We start from the raw sequence: 15,007 nt of genomic DNA, 5'->3' as shown, positions 1-15,007 counted from the left end.
TCCAGTAGCTTTTTGCTTTATGCTGCTTCATGGTTCCCCCCCCCCCCCCCCCCCCCTTCTAATCCCTCTCTCTTCTTCCCCTCTTGCCTTTTCCGTCCGGTCCAACACCAAAGATTTTCAGACATGATTGAAATTAATAAAGTTTGGCCTCAATTCCAAAAGGGGTTTATTCAGACATACCTCTGGTTTGTCTGAAGATTAATAACCCCTCTTGTTAAAGTAAAATATGTCCAACACAAGAGGCCCTCAGCTCTCATCTGTCTGCCCAGCTGTTGGACAGGACAAGTTTAAAAAAAATAAATAAAGAAAAGTATCTCATTGTCCGGTTGAATACTCGATTCTGATTGGCTGCTGGCTATGCATTAAAACCTGATAACCGCACGGTGAAAAAAGAAGTTCCGGTCAGCTAGCTTAAATGTTTTGTATCACTTCTTTAAAACAACCTTTTGCTCCATCATTTGGACAAAAACAAGCGGTAAGAGGTGAACTTTCTCTCTGAACTGATGCTATCTATCTAGGTTGAGCGTCTTTACCTCCAAACCAAACTCTTCTGCTCTCAGACATGATATCGCTCCACTGCTGACCTCTACTGGAAAACCATGACAGAGCTCAAATGACTTTAATTAAATCAAATCTCCTCATTAAGGGGGAATATTTCCATTATTTCAATGAAGTCAAACTCTCACCGATTCATTACACACAGACATTTCTCAAGTGTTTTTTTTCCCTTCTTTTTATTGTAATAATTACAACTCTAAAAGTGAGATTCCTACAGAAGAAAGCAGCGCTTCGGTAGAAATGTTGGGATTCTGAAACATTTCCATCCCTCAGTGGTTGGTTCAGTGCAGCCGATGGGCTGTGGTCCTGCAGAGGTGCTACCTTCAGGGTCAACGGGGTCAGAGAGTTCACTGGCAGGGAGCGGAGGCCACGTCCCGCTGGAAACTGACACCAGCACCAGAATCCAACCTGCTCGGCAGAGCAGGGATGAAGAGCTCTAAGAAGCCTCCCTGGACCTGATGAAACAGAGAAGACTGACATCAAACAGACGGAAATAGGGAAAAACCCGACATGGGACCTAAACAAAACCGGGATTCTGCAGCTCTCTTCTGACTGAAGGCGCGTTCACACCGGGACGAATTTCGCCGGCGATTTTCGCCGACGTTTAACGCCTCGTGACTAAACAAAGGGCACCAATGAGAGTGTGCACACCGACGCGAAAAAAACGCCACGCGTCAAAGCGTCAAAAAAAACAAAACACCTCGGGTTCGTTTTTTGTTTGACGCGTCGCGTCGAAATCTACTCGACCAATGAGAATGGCGCTTTTGCACACGTGTCTGGAGCTTCTGAAGTTACAGTAAAACACAACTTGGGGGCGCTCAAACACAAAACTGCCTTGCTGAGCACACATACCAGCGAAGAAGATAGACGCCAAGTAGCGTCTACACTGCCGCGAAGCAATAATGATGGACATTCTAAAATATCCCCGAACCAAGCACCAGTTGGAGCTACTGGTGCTTGAAATATTCATGTTTTCTTTGTTTGATTCTGACAAGCGCGTAAATACTTGCTCTCTTCTTCTGAGTTAAAAGCGACTTTCAGAAGCGTAAAGTTGCGCAGCGCCACCTTGTGTACAGGAGTATTTCTGTTTTACATTAAGCGCCATCTAATGTCAGTGAATGAAATTGCATGTTCACTCCACTCATCGTCAGCGAAAATCGCCTGGGTGTGAACACAAAAAACGTGGCGAAAAACGCTGGCGAATAACGCCTGGCGAATATTCGTCCCGGTGTGTACGGGCCTTGACTCTGAAAGCTGCATTTGATTAGTGAAAGAGGCCTGTGATGCTTTAGAATGACTTTTGAAATATTAGGACAAAACATATTTGGCAGAAACCATTAACAAGTTCCTGTACTCTTGTCCAATTTAAAAGGATTCAAACATACCAGAAGCAAAGTGTGGTCAGACAGACGTCCCCTCCAAGCTTCATGGAACCTTGGACAGGATCTCCTGACAGCTGCGGTAAACCTTTACCAAACAACCGAGTCTAGGCTTTGAGCTCTGAAAGACAAAGTCCTGGTGAAGATCAACCTCTGGCACTGTTCCTCACACCATGAGCCTGCACTGACCTGGAACAAGGGCACCACACCCGCCACGGCGTCTGGCTCTGCCGGCTCCCTCAGCAGCACACACAGGTGGTAGATGATCTGATGCTGGAATGAAGGACACACGGCTTTTACACCTGCGTCCCAGAGGTGACCCATGATTACAATGACATTGGTCCACAGAAGCACCATGTAAACAGCCTCGTTGATGACGATGTCTTTAATCCGGCCCATCTCTATGAAGGACGTGATCTCGCGGCCTGAGGCGTAGCTAGAAGACACCTGGATGCCCAAAGACCCGATGACTAGAAGGGACTCGTGGTCGACCTTCACAAAGTGGATGTGAAGAACCATGCCGACCAAGGTGACGAGGATGGCACTGGACAGAACCGCCGTGTTCTACGGGACAGGAAACATGAGCTTTTATGGTTGGCGGTGGTGGGAGGAGTTTATGTCTCAGAGTTCCTACCTTTGCTTTTTCAAACTTCAGCCTGAACTAGAATAGATACAAATATTTATTCATTTGTTTTGTTTTTCTCCTTCTAGAGCAGGGGTCGGGAACCTTTTTGGCCGAGAGAGCCATGAACACCACATATTTTTCAATGTAATTTAATGATAGTATACAATATTGTAGCGTACCTTTCCCACACTGAGGCATGGAGACTTAACCTCTTTTAAGGTTCTTTATTCTAGTTACTCCAGGCCGTAACCAACGCCACACAACTTGTTCAGCAATACAATATGTTTAAAACTAAAAATACAAGTGAATGTGTGTATTTTGCGTAATTTCAACACGTTTCAAGTACAATAAGTACATGCACGTTCATGTTTGGTGTTACCAAGTGAAGGAGAACAGTAATAAAATCAGGTTTCCCCCAGAAGAACAGTGATTGATTCCTTATTATTTTACGTTATCACTTCATTATTATTATGAACCCGCTGTGGAGTAGAGCTGTGACGGTGTGGGATTTTTGATCACCGTGGTGATGCGGTTATCGTCACACCCTTAGTCTTAATGTTCTATAGATGTGAGAAATGCGAACACTGTCAGTACAGCAGTGCTCACACGCTGCAGTGTGTGGTATGTGACGGACAGCGTGTTCTAAGCTCTGACACTCAGTGTGCGTGTCACCTTGCTACCCCCCCCCTCTCAGAGACGGGGGCGTGCAGCTGCAGGGACGGATGGTTCACAGTTTGAGGCTGCTACAAACTCTGTGATGTAACACATAATAGGAAACCAATAGTGGCGCAGATTTTTTTTTGTCCAAGCACCGCTACTACTACTGCGCCCCCCCCCCCCCCCCCCCGGCATCACATCGCGCCTGAGAAGGACTGGTTTAATGAAAACATTGTTTTTATAATTAAAGATTTGTCTGCGAGCCAGATGTGACCATCAAAAGAGCCAGATATGGTTCGTGATTTAGAGGTTATTTCTGTTTTGCATTTGTGTCACCCGAGCAAATGCACCAAAACAGAACAGTGAATCAAATGAAAAGGTTTGTAAAGTCTCAAAGCAGCCTGTGTGTCAGATTAAGAACTAAATTAAATCATTTCTCTCTGCAGATTACTCCAAAATATACTTGGCTTTCTGAAAATGTAGTGCAACATCAACAACGACAATCCGCCAAAAGCCATTGACATACAGTTGATGCATTGATAAAACAATCCATCTATTGATTCTGTGTTCATATCACAGAAAGCTCAGCTGTTTTGCTGAAAACCAAAGCATAAACCCAACAGCTCTTCGCGTTTGGGTAAACATCACTCATAATTTTGAAATGAATTTCTTGCATTTTGGAGCAATAGTACATTTGAGGAATTTAGATCTTAACTCCATTTCACTTCCTCTTCTGTGTAGTTTTGTAACTTTGCATTATTTATGGGGAATGTTGGACAATTGGGGATCAGTGATGGTTTTACCATCATCATCAACATCATCAGACTGCAGGACATTGGGGACAAAGAAAGGAAAGGAATTGCTTTTATTCTACCATTAAATGGTTTTCTATATTTTAACTTAAACCTAATAAAAGCCTAAACGTTCCTACTTTGATCAATCATTTGTAGCGATGACAAGACACCCTGATCTAACATTTCCCCATGGGAAAGTAAGTTTTGGAGGCTAAAGTTATGCCTGAACAATTATGTAAAGTCAGAGAAGCAAACAGAACCAGCCGGGATGAAGAGCCCATGTGAACGTTATTAAACCAGAGCAGACACAAAACCAGATCCAGAACCAGAAGCGGTTCTGACAATCTACAAGGCAATGTTCCCACAACAATCAAGTCATTTTTCTTTTCCTCCCACCATGACAGACAGACAGACAGACAGACAGACAGACAGACAGACAGACAGACAGACAGACAGACAGACAGACAGACAGACAGACAGACAGACAGAAGGTCTCACCTGTGTGAAGAAGAACAGCAGGTAAGCCAGCAGCCACACCGAGCAGGTGGACGCCAGGACCTTCCCGATGGACACCTTGGGGGAGCTGACAGTGAACTCCGTGCAGAAGCTGGAGTGCCTCTGACATCCCAGAGTAATGGGCTGACCTCTAATGTCAGAGAATGTTTCTTCTTCCATCAGATCAGGAGTGAGGGAAAAAACTCAGAGAGTCCGTTTGGGCTAGCTAGCTAGCTTAAGTTAGCTTGTTGCTTAGCACCTCAACAGCAGACTAATGCCGTTAATTCCACCTGAATACGGGGACTAAAAGATCACACTCAACCCTGTTCATCTGAAAAACAACGTCAACAGTAAAATTTGCAAAGTAAAAACATTTGTGCATAACTACTTCTCATGTAAAAGAAAAAAACTTCTCACGTGACGCAACTTCCGGGTGCTTTTGTTTTTGACACCGGGGCGCTTAAACAAGCACAGGAATCAAAACAGCCGCAGCAAAGATGAATTTAAGTCTATTTGACATTAATTTAATGATCAAAGCCTATTTTATGATATCATATTTCAATTCATCAGAACCCTAAAATAAGCGCAAGTCTCAGTAAGCCACTTTCCGGCAGCCCTCTGTGTACAAAACGAACTTACCCCCAGTAATGACGGCTGTAGCAAAGCATTATGGGTGAGAGTTTTAGGTACAGGGCTTTATGGAGGAACTTCAATGTGGAGATAAAAGCTTTAGATTTATAAATATAAGCAAAAGTAACTTTTACATGTTTGTTTCATGATTCACTTTAAACAAAGAGCTCGACCCTCACTGGAAATGCATTTCCCAAAATGCATTGCGCCGCTGTGACCCTTGACATGGACAACAAAACAAGGCAACCAGCTGATTTTCTCGCGGGGCTGTTGTTTCTTTTTGTAAACATGCATGTTTGACAGCGTGACGCCGCTATCGCTTCCTGCTGAACCTTCGGGGCTAGACTCACTTCCGTGGGACAGGTGAGTCTGTTCAGGTAAGAGCCGATTATGTATTTATTTGGAAAATCAGAGCAAATGTTCTAAACTAAAGCTCCTTACAAATGGGCTGTGTATGTATCTGCTTTCATTCTGGCCCAATTCTTTTTACTGTGCCTCAGCTGTTGGTATTCTTTTAATGCTTTTTTTCTGAATTTTCAGAATGTGTAGTGTGTTATAATGTGTGGTTGGTAACAATTAATCACTGAATGCATTTCTATTCCTACAATCCAACCAGACTGATCTGTCTGAGGCAGAATCTAATGGAATCAACCTTAAAAATTCCCCATTAACCTTTAATTTTTCATACTTTTTTCCATTTCCCCTCCAGGTGTCTGTGTTGTTGGTGGATCTATGAATGGTTGGACCTTCTTTAATGTAAACATTCGTCTACAGGACATCTCATGCACAAACACCTGAGCGACCTGCATGCTCTGGAGTCTTTAACACATCTTTCTTAAAAGTCACTGTTGTTCAAATTTCAGGTCCACAATGAGCGAGCCAGGTTCAGAAATGGAGCAAGGGAGGCCCACGGTCTTGGTCTGTCAAGAGAGCTTTGCCTGTGGGGGCTCAGACGAAGCCACATATGAGTGTGATGAGTGCGGCAGCCTGCAGTGCATCCGCTGTGAACTGGAGCTCCACCGGCAGAAGCGCATGAGAAACCATGACCGGGTTCAGATCAAGGCCGGCCACGTTCCCTTCTGTGACCTCTGTAAGGGGGGCAGGGCCGACGCCACCCGGGTCCGGGCGGCGGTGCGCTGTCAGGGCTGTAAGATCAATCTGTGTTTAGACTGCCAGAAACGCACTCATGCTGGCGTCAACAAGAGGAAGCACCCGCTGACGCTTTATCCTCCGGCCAAGGAAAGCTGCGTGGTGGATGGGGAGATGGAGGTGGAGGCCCTCAGATCCAAGCTGGAGGAGGCGAGCAGCTTCCTGTTAGTCAATGAGAAGGAGGAGGTGCAGGTGGGTGCCAAACAAACCTACTTTGTCCCAAATCCTTCTTCCAGAACATTCCTGATGAGTAAAATCATCTCAATGGGTTTTTAGGTGAAAGATGAAGAGGATTTTGTTAGCAGACTAGGCTGCACACCAGATGAGCTCCTCAAAGTGGTTTCCATCTTTGGAAACACTGGAGAGGGCAAGTCCCACACATTAAACCACACCTTCTTTCTTGGAAGAGAAGTGTTCAAGACCCTGCCCACCCAGGAGTCCTGCACCGTGGGGGTGTGGGCTGCTCTGGATCCTCTGCACAGAGTGGTGGTCATCGATACGGAGGGGCTGCTGGGGGCTGGTATGGAACAAATACCTGAAACTCTTTGTCACTAAGCAAGCAAGCATTCTCAGCTCCCTTCTGTTTTAATTAGGAGCTAATCAGGGTCAACGCCTCCTCCTCAAAGTCTTGGCCATCTCGGATGTGATTATTTACCGAACGCACTCCGACCGTCTCCATGACGACCTCTTCCGGTTCCTCGGCGACGCCTCAGATGCCTACTTGAAACATTTCACCAAGGAGCTGAAGGCGACCTCGAGCCGCTGCGGTCTGGACGTCCCGTTGTCCACACTGGGCCCTGCAGTAATCGTCTTCCACGAAACCGTCCACACCAAGCTGCTGGGATCAGGTTTTCCACCCGTCCTGCAGCCAATCTCCATGTCTGCTGACTTGAATGTTCTTACATGTCTCTCTGTCTTGGTCTGTCAAAATGCAGACAGGCAGTTGGAATCAGCGGAGTGTCTGCTGCAGGAGCGCTTCCAGAAGCTGGGCCTGTTCCCCAAAGCTTTCAGCTCCCTGCAGTACTGCGGGACCCGAACCTACAACCCTCCCACAGACTTCAGCGGGCTGCTGCGCCGCCTGGAGCGCCAGCTGGACAACAACAGCACCCGCTCCCCTCGCAGCGCAGGCGTCATCTACCGCGCTCTGCAGGTGCGTCGCTCAGTCAGTCAGACGGCGTTTGGTGTAAACCAGGTTGCTGCCCTAAGACTGTTCCCCCGTTGGTTCAGGCCCTGAGCGAGCGCTTCAGTGGAGAGATGCCTGATGAACTCAGCAGCACCACCTCCTTCTTTCCAGAAGAGTACTTCACCTGCTGCAGCGTGTGCCTCAGCTGTGGGTATGATCAGCGCCGAACCAGAAAAACTATCAAACTTCCATCAAAAAGGCTTAAAAACGTACATGTTTGTGAAACGGCAAACATTACACCTCAAAGCTTCATTCCATGGACAATGTAGAAACGTGGTTTGGGTAAACATCAACTCCCCCACAGCCGTCCCTCAGTTTGGGCGGGGGATGCTCTCCTCCTCTGCTTTAGTCCTCTTCTTCCTGTTGGAGGTTTCCGGTGGTTTCTGCGTTTGTCCAGCCTCTGTGAGGAAGCTCACCTGCTAATTCAGCCACAGGTGCTCCCTCATGTCAGGATGCTGGACAACAAGCTACCAAAACATTTTTTTTAAAAGTTTGTCCTTTAAGTCTTTTGATGGGAGAAGGAGTGCAGATGGAAAGAAAGAAATCATTAAGATTAAAAATCATCTTCCTGGTTGTCTTTGGGCTGCTTTCTTAAGGGGTAGATACACTGCCTTCTGAAAGTATTCAGCCCTTCTCAACCTTTTACCACATTTCAGGCTGCAAACATAAAAATATAAAACTGTAATTTTTGGTGAAGAATCAACAACAAGTGGAACACAAACATGAAGTGAAACCAAATTTATTGGATATTTCAAACTTTTTTAACAAATAAAAAACTGAAAAATTGTGCGTGCAAAATGATCCACCCCTGACCTAACCCTTGTGTTATCCTAGGCACTTTACCATTGGGAGTGGGGTCATCTAGACCCACTAGACAGTGCGCTGAACCTTTTTTCTTCAATGATTTGTGATCTTCACTGGTGTCCATGGATTAAATGAAATCTTTCCACCTTTATCCACCTTTGTCACGGTAGGGAGAACACGTCAATGGAAGGGGGGGGGTCATCTAGGATAGCACAAGGGTTTAGTTAAGACTCTGTAGCTCCACCTTTTTCTGTGATTCCAGCCGTTAGCCTCTTGGGGATCTTCCCATCAGTTTTAAACATTCCTCCTTGAAAACAGCTGGAGCTCAGCGAGGTTGGATGGATGTTTGTGAACAGTTTTCAGTTCTTTCCACAGATTCTCCATTGGATTCAGGTCTGGACTCTGGCCATTCTAACAATAGATATGTTCATTTGTGAACCATTCATTGTAGGTTTTCTTTATGATTTGGATCATTTTCTTGTTGAAAGACAAATCTCCGTCCCAGTCTCAGGTCTTCTGCAGACTCCATCAGGTTTTCTTCCAGAATGCTCCTGTATTTATCTCCATCCATCTTCCCTGTCTCTGCTGAAGAAGAGCAGGCCCAAACCATGATGCTGCCACCACCATGTGTGACAGTGGGGATGGTGTGTTCAGGAAGAGAAGCTGTGTTGCTTTTACAACAAGCAGAACGTTTTGCCCAAAATGTTGGATTTTGGTTTCATCTGACCAGAGCTCCTTCTTCCACATGTTTGGTGCGTCTCCCAGGGGGCTTGTGGGTAACTTTAAACAACACTTTTTATGGATATCTTTAAGAAATGCCTTTCTTCTTGCTGCTCTTCCACACAGGCCAGATTAGTGCAGTAAAAGACTGATTGTGGTCCTGTGGACAGACTCCCCACCTCAGCTGTAGATCTCTGCAGATCATCCAGAGTCATCATGGGCCTCTTGGCTGCATCTCTGTGCATCTTCTCCTAATTTGAGCTGAAAGTTTAGACAGACGGTCGGGTCTTTGTAGATTTGCAGTGGTCTGATTCTCCTTCCATTTCAATATAATCTCTTGCACAGTGCTCCTCGGGATGTTTTTTCTATCCAAATCCTGCTTTAAACTTCTCCACAACAACATTTCAGACCTGCCTGGTGTTCCTTGTTCTTCATGATGCTCTCTGCACTTTAAACTGACCTCTGAGACAGAGCAGATCACAGAGCAGGATCATTTATACGGAGACGTGATGACATCCAGGTGGATTCTGTTTATCATCTTTGGTCATTTAGGTCAACCTTGGATCATTCAGAGATCCTCACTGAACATCTGGAGAGTTTGCTGCACTGAAAGTAAAGGGACTGAATCATTTTGCACGCCCAATTTTACAGTTTTTTTATTTGTTTAACAAGTTTAAAATATCCAATAAATTTGGTTTCACTTCATGATTGTGTTCCACTTGTTGTTGATTCTTCACCAAAAATTACAGTTTTATATTTTTATGTTTGCAGCCTGAAATGTGGCAAAAGGTTGAGAAGTTCAAGAAGGCTGAATACTTTCACAAGGCAGTGTCCATTCATCCACCTAAGCTCTCCTCTGCATCCTCTCTCCATCAGCCCCCCCAATGCCCTCCTTCACCACATCATGAACCCTCTTTGAAGCCAGCATCATATGCTGATGTTGAAATGGCTTTGCCGTTCTTTCAGCTGAAAATGCAAAGTTCTTTCGGTCATTCTGATAGTTCAATCCTCCATCTATCATTCCAGCTCGGGCTGCAAACAAAGCATGAACCACTTAAACGAAGGACTGGATCATGAAGCCAAGCATCGCTGCTGCTATTCTGCTCAGTTGGACAACCGCATCTACACTTGCAAGGCAAGTAACTAGACCATGCATGTCTGTGAGGAAGCATGTTCAGGTTCTGAGCTCCTGTGCTGAAACCAGCAGACCTGCTACGAGGGGGGCAAGGAGGTGATTGTGGTTCCCAAAACGACAGCCTCGTCGGACTCTCCCTGGTTTGGCTTGGCAGTCTATGCTTGGTCTGGGTGAGTCTAACTGCCACAAAACTGGACTAGAAATTGACTGGATTCATTGAACCTCCACTCAGATCTCACACATTCCTCCAAATGCCGTTTAAAGACCCAAAATGGGTTTTTTAGTCCATTTAACATGTTCTTGTACCATTTTTCTCATGATGGAGGTTATATATATATGAAGAAAATTGAGAACATGCATCAACCTGCATCAGGAACAGACCAATATGTGCTTTTTGAAAAAGACCCTTTTTGTGATGTAAAATAATATACTGGACGGGGTCAAAGTCTCCCTGCTCTGCTCCATTCTGATCATCCACTGTCACACAGACAGATTCATGAACGTCTGTGTTTTCCTGCTCTGAGCTGGAATCTGGATCAGAACCGCTGGATAGATACGATGTATGCTCACTATTTTTTGTAGCACTGCTAACGTTAGCTTAGTGTTGTGAGGGGCTGTAAATATATCAAAAGATGATCAGAGTGGGACTATTGAAAATTCAAATCAACTACTTCCTCGTCATCCTCCACGTTTCTATGTATGGACTTCTGGAAAAAAAACAATGTAAATTAGCTTTGTAAATGGTTCAAAAGCTGATCGGAGTAAGATTTCAAAATAAAAAGGAGTGGTTTCTTTCTCTGTGCAGATACGTCCTGGAGTGCCCCAACTGTGGAGTGATCTACAGGAGCAGGCAGTACTGGTATGGAAACCAGGACCCAGTGGAGACCGTTGTGCGCACGGAGATCCAACACGTTTGGCCCGGAGTAAGTTTGGAGGGGAAGAACCGGGTTCTACAGAGACACAGCTGTGGTGTTCAGACCAGTAGCGCTTTTAGGCAATACGGGGTTTTTTTACGCTTTGGGCAATACAGGCAAATGCCCGGGGCGCAAATTTCAATGGGGAGGGGGCGGCATCCCTGTGCTTGAAAGAAAAGAAAAATTGCGCCACTATCGGGTTTTCTAAGATCTATTGTTTCACAGACTTTGGAACGGCCTAAAATCAGGGAGCGCAGCGCGATTACGCAACGCCTGGATCATGGCGTGCTGTTGGATCACTCAGCAGCTCACGTTAATAATGTTATTTACCAACTATTGTAGATATTTTTATGACGTGTCTTTTCTGTGGTTTAGTTGGTGTCAGTATTTGACGTAAAGACAGCAGGTAATGCAGGAAAAAAGCTGCACTTCATGACATCAGCTTTTTTGAATGTATTGAGGTTTTTTGGAGGACTTTTACTGTTGGTGTTGCACAAACTTAGGGAAATACCAAAAATTTTTGGAGTAATCAGTGATGAGTTCTATGATTTAGTTTTTAAGGTTTTATAAGACTTAAAAATGGTATTCACAATAACAGTTTTTTAGAAAACTCAAATCCCTGTGATACGTTTCACACACCAAGCAGAAATGAACTTACTGATAAAAATGATGCCAGGAGTCCAGCGCTAAAAAAATGACAAAAGGGCAAAGAAAACGGAAAGACATGATTTGTTATTTCTAATTATTAATATTTCCAGGCTATGTTTGTTTTTTTCTGCAGCGTGTTCATAATTGTATAATTTTGACAGAATATAATTTTATGATTAGAAAAACAAAATACATTATTTAAGGTTTAACTTGATTTATTCTGGATTAATATTCCTATTTTTATTTATATTTATGCTCGAAAAGTTACATTTTAAAGCTTTAAAAGGTGTAAAAGTTTAGCTTTAGTGTGTTCAGTAAATGTTTATCTTGTTCTGCCCAGAACCTAAAGTGTGTTTTTAATTTAGGCTCCTGTGTGACTGAGTTTGACCCCCCTGTCATACGAGTTCATTAAATTCATGCATTTATTGTGTAAAATGGCCAAATAAAGATAGGAAACACAAAGGGTAGTCGTCAAATTTTGGGGGGGGTTACTTGCCCAGGGAGTTAGTTAGTGTAGAACCGCCACTGGTTCAGACCAACCTTCTGAAAAATCACAACCAGCTTCTGAGTGTTTTGGTGATAGTTTCTCACTCAGTCTTCTTTTTTTTGCAGTCTGACAGTTTTTTGAAGGACAACAACAATGCTGCTCAGAGGTTGTTGGATGGAGTCAAATTCATCTCGCAGTCCGTCTCTGAACTTAGTGTCACACCCGCCAAAGCTGTCACCTCCTGGCTCACGGACCAGATTGCTCCACCCTACTGGAAACCAAACTCCCTCATCCTGGTACGAAGCTGCAGTGTTCAACAACCCTGCAGCCTGTGGGCAAAGCGACTGAATGCTCTTTCTTTTTCCATTTTGTGGCAGAAGTGTCATAAATGCAGCCAAGAGTTTCAGCCTAACACCACCAAGCACCACTGCCGAGCCTGTGGGGAGGGATTCTGCGATGCATGCTCCTCCAAGTCCAGACCGGTCCCAGAGAGGGGCTGGGGACCGGCACCGGTTAGAGTCTGTGACGCCTGCTTCCACAACCCAGAAATCCCACCTGGTACACAAGAAACACTCAAGAACGTTCAATCCCAGTCTTGGGGAGGCGGGGTCCTGCTTGTGTTCCATCTGCACCCCTCCTGCTGCTCCTGGCTGGATCACACCTGATTCATGTAGTTCACAGTAGGAGGGGGCTGGTTTATCTGAAAAGCCAGCAGGACATAGCCCCTCAAGGACCGGACCCCCTGACCACATCAGCTTTCCTTTGTTTTTGTTGCAGAGGTGCAGGATGCTGTCTCTGAAGAGGAGAGGAGCTCTCTGATAGCCAGGAAGGTCGGGGAAGCTGTGCAGAACACGCTTGGCGCTGTGATCGGAGTCATTGACATTCCTCTGGGTGAGGATGGAGTTCCCCGTGATGAGGACTCTGGGAAAGGCGGGACATTCCAGCTGACTGTCTTGTGTGTCCAGGCCTGGTGAAGGATGCTGCTCGGCCTGCATACTGGGTCCCAGATCAGGACATCCGCTGCTGCTGCGAGTGCCAAAGAGAGTTCCTCCCACGCCTGACCATCCATCACTGCCGCGCCTGCGGCCAAGGCGTGTGTGATGACTGCTCCCAACAGCGCCAGCTAGTGCCATCCAGGGGCTGGGACCACCCAGTCCGGGTCTGCAACAGCTGCAGCCAGAAACCCGGCGACCTTTAGCAGGCAGTCGGCGGTGCAGAGCTGAGTTAGAGAACGTGTGGCAGAGACCGGAGGGAGAACTGATTTCCTCTGTGAACAACAGGCAGATTCCAAGAAAGAAATGCAACAACCGCCATCCACCAACCAGAAACCCAGGGCTGGCCAACGGTGGTCCTCAACCGTGCCCGTTTTCCAGTCCTCCCCGACCAGCTTGCTGCTGATTGGCCGACTCAAGTGATTCCACAGCCTAGTTGACAGAACACACCAGATTGAGGTTTTCAGCATCAAGCAGTCCAGGGAGAGCTGGAAAACAGACAAAGTTAGGGTTCTGCAGCAACCCCTCCAACTGATCTCAGATCCCTCTCCCAGTCCATTGGATGGTTGGAGACCTACTGGAGGTTCAAAGTGTAAACTGGCTTTAACCCTTTACCACCAGAGCTTTAGCTCTAGTGTTGATGTTCTTTGACTTCTCGTTACTCTTCAGCGTATCTTCAGCAGATTCTGAAGTAGGAAGGTTAACGGTTCAAAGGTTATGGGATGCCGAAAAGTGTGCATCGCCAGTGCCATCTCTGGTGTTAAAGGGTTGAAGACAATCACTCATTCAAGAAAGGCTCTGCTGTAACTGTGTTTAGCTCTCAGAAGTAATGGAGGGTAATTCTGCAGAAAGAATGACTAAAGACCAGTCTGTCATTTATTCTGGTGGCCTTGAGTCTGTCATTGAAGCTTTCCGCTGCTCATTCCTCCGCTCACTGGACGAGAGGTGAAACTTCAAGACTTCCTCGTCTGGTTTTTATGTCAGGTCTGGTGGGAAGACTCCTGCCAAATTGACCTGTGTAGAGAATGATGGGAAGCTTCAATTCAATCAAGTTTATCTGTAAATCACTACAACAAACATCAAAATGTAAAAGGAGAATTCGTTTTTCCACTAGGAGTGGCCAACTGATGAGCAGAGATGTGTGTGGAGTTCTGGTGGAGCTGCTCCCCCTCAAAAAGCAGCAGGTATCCGTCAGCTCAGAGCGTCAAGCTGCAGCATCACTGCAGCCAGACTCTCTCCCCCCATCATGCTGGCTCACAGCCTGGCAGTCAGGAACTGATCTACTAGCTGCAGATATGAAACATCTGCTTTAACCTCCAAAAACCTTAAAGCCCCACTCATCTGTTGATCTATTCAGAGTCTTCCCACTGATCTTTTCATTATGATGAAGCTGTTTTTAGCCAAATTCAAAAACCTGTGTCGTTTTCTAGGACATAGTTTCTGCAGAGCGGCAGGAGATCATCAGAAATATACCTCTGAGTTGCAGGCGGGGCTGTAAGTGCTGGGTAAGTCAGCCCCCCCCCCCTTTCCCCATCGTGCCTTCCCGCTAGCTTACAGCCCCTCACAGCCTTAAGCTAACATTATCGGTAAAACAAAAAATGGTGATGAATATCAGATCCATCCAGCCGTCCAGTTTAGATCCAGATTCCAGCTCAGACCAGGAGAACAAAGACGTTGATGGATCTATGTGTCTGTCAGTGGATGATCAGAATGGAGCAGAGCAGGAAGCTGTGGTCTGCTGTTGTAGCTTCTACATCACAGCTACAAGCTTTTTATACTGCAAATGTCTTTTTTGATTTACGACAATATGAATAAAGAAATACTCAGAAATGCAGTT

The 15,007-nt window shown here is 45.6% G+C and overlaps 2 protein-coding genes across 6 annotated transcripts; one reads left to right on the top strand and one right to left on the bottom strand.

Moving 5' to 3' along the window:
• Positions 1 to 715: 715 nt before the first annotated feature.
• pigh (phosphatidylinositol glycan anchor biosynthesis, class H) lies at positions 716 to 4,949 on the bottom strand. Its single transcript, XM_004083926.4, has 5 exons — positions 4,512 to 4,949; positions 2,292 to 2,501; positions 2,127 to 2,210; positions 1,944 to 2,058; positions 716 to 1,013 (listed from the first exon to the last, which is right to left on the bottom strand). Exons 1-4 carry the CDS (start codon positions 4,686 to 4,688, stop codon positions 1,984 to 1,986), a joined length of 546 nt encoding a protein of 181 aa, XP_004083974.1. The 5' UTR covers positions 4,689 to 4,949; the 3' UTR covers positions 716 to 1,013; positions 1,944 to 1,983.
• A 202-nt stretch (positions 4,950 to 5,151) lies between these two features.
• Positions 5,152 to 15,004, top strand: zfyve1 (zinc finger, FYVE domain containing 1). Of its 5 annotated transcripts, none has more exons than XM_011492068.4 (14): positions 5,178 to 5,515; positions 5,848 to 5,894; positions 6,002 to 6,479; positions 6,564 to 6,807; positions 6,881 to 7,135; positions 7,223 to 7,437; positions 7,515 to 7,621; positions 10,021 to 10,129; positions 10,202 to 10,299; positions 10,935 to 11,052; positions 12,304 to 12,474; positions 12,556 to 12,736; positions 12,956 to 13,069; positions 13,144 to 15,004. In XM_011492068.4, the coding sequence occupies exons 2-14, from the start codon at positions 5,875 to 5,877 to the stop codon at positions 13,374 to 13,376; spliced, it is 2,343 nt and encodes a 780-aa protein (XP_011490370.1). In that variant the 5' UTR covers positions 5,178 to 5,515; positions 5,848 to 5,874; the 3' UTR covers positions 13,377 to 15,004. The 5 variants fall into 5 exon arrangements, 4 of the variants coding, with proteins under 4 accessions (XP_004083975.1, XP_011490370.1, XP_011490369.1 ...); XM_078943126.1 differs by having other exon boundaries at positions 5,360 to 5,501; XM_004083927.4 differs by lacking the exon at positions 5,848 to 5,894 and having other exon boundaries at positions 5,152 to 5,515.
• Positions 15,005 to 15,007: the final 3 nt, after the last annotated feature.

The sequence above is a fragment of the Oryzias latipes genome, chromosome 24 (assembly GCF_053564925.1).
Source record: "Oryzias latipes strain Hd-rR chromosome 24, Olatipes_Hd-rR_3.1".
NCBI classification, from domain to species: domain Eukaryota; kingdom Metazoa; phylum Chordata; class Actinopteri; order Beloniformes; family Adrianichthyidae; genus Oryzias; species Oryzias latipes.
The sequence above is the reverse complement of the archived record's forward strand: the minus strand, read 5'-3'. Positions and strand labels throughout refer to the sequence as shown.

What these genes read in the sequence shown, in the direction of transcription:
- pigh (XM_004083926.4), bottom strand. Translation starts at nt 4,688, where the DNA reads ATGGAAGAAGAAACATTCTCTGACATTAGAGGTCAGCCCATTACTCTG. An exon ending in TGCTGTTCTTCTTCACACAG is followed by an intron (nt 2,502 to 4,511) that starts GTGAGACCTTCT and finishes CCTGTCCCGTAG; the next exon opens with AACACGGCGGTTCTGTCCAG. An exon ending in TCAACGAGGCTGTTTACATG is followed by an intron (nt 2,211 to 2,291) that starts GTGCTTCTGTGG and finishes CCTTCATTCCAG; the next exon opens with CATCAGATCATCTACCACCT.
- zfyve1 (XM_011492067.4), top strand. Translation starts at nt 5,431, where the DNA reads ATGTTTGACAGCGTGACGCCGCTATCGCTTCCTGCTGAACCTTCGGGG. An exon ending in GCAGTCTATGCTTGGTCTGG is followed by an intron (nt 10,300 to 10,934) that starts GTGAGTCTAACT and finishes TTCTCTGTGCAG; the next exon opens with ATACGTCCTGGAGTGCCCCA. An exon ending in AGTCATTGACATTCCTCTGG is followed by an intron (nt 13,070 to 13,143) that starts GTGAGGATGGAG and finishes TTGTGTGTCCAG; the next exon opens with GCCTGGTGAAGGATGCTGCT.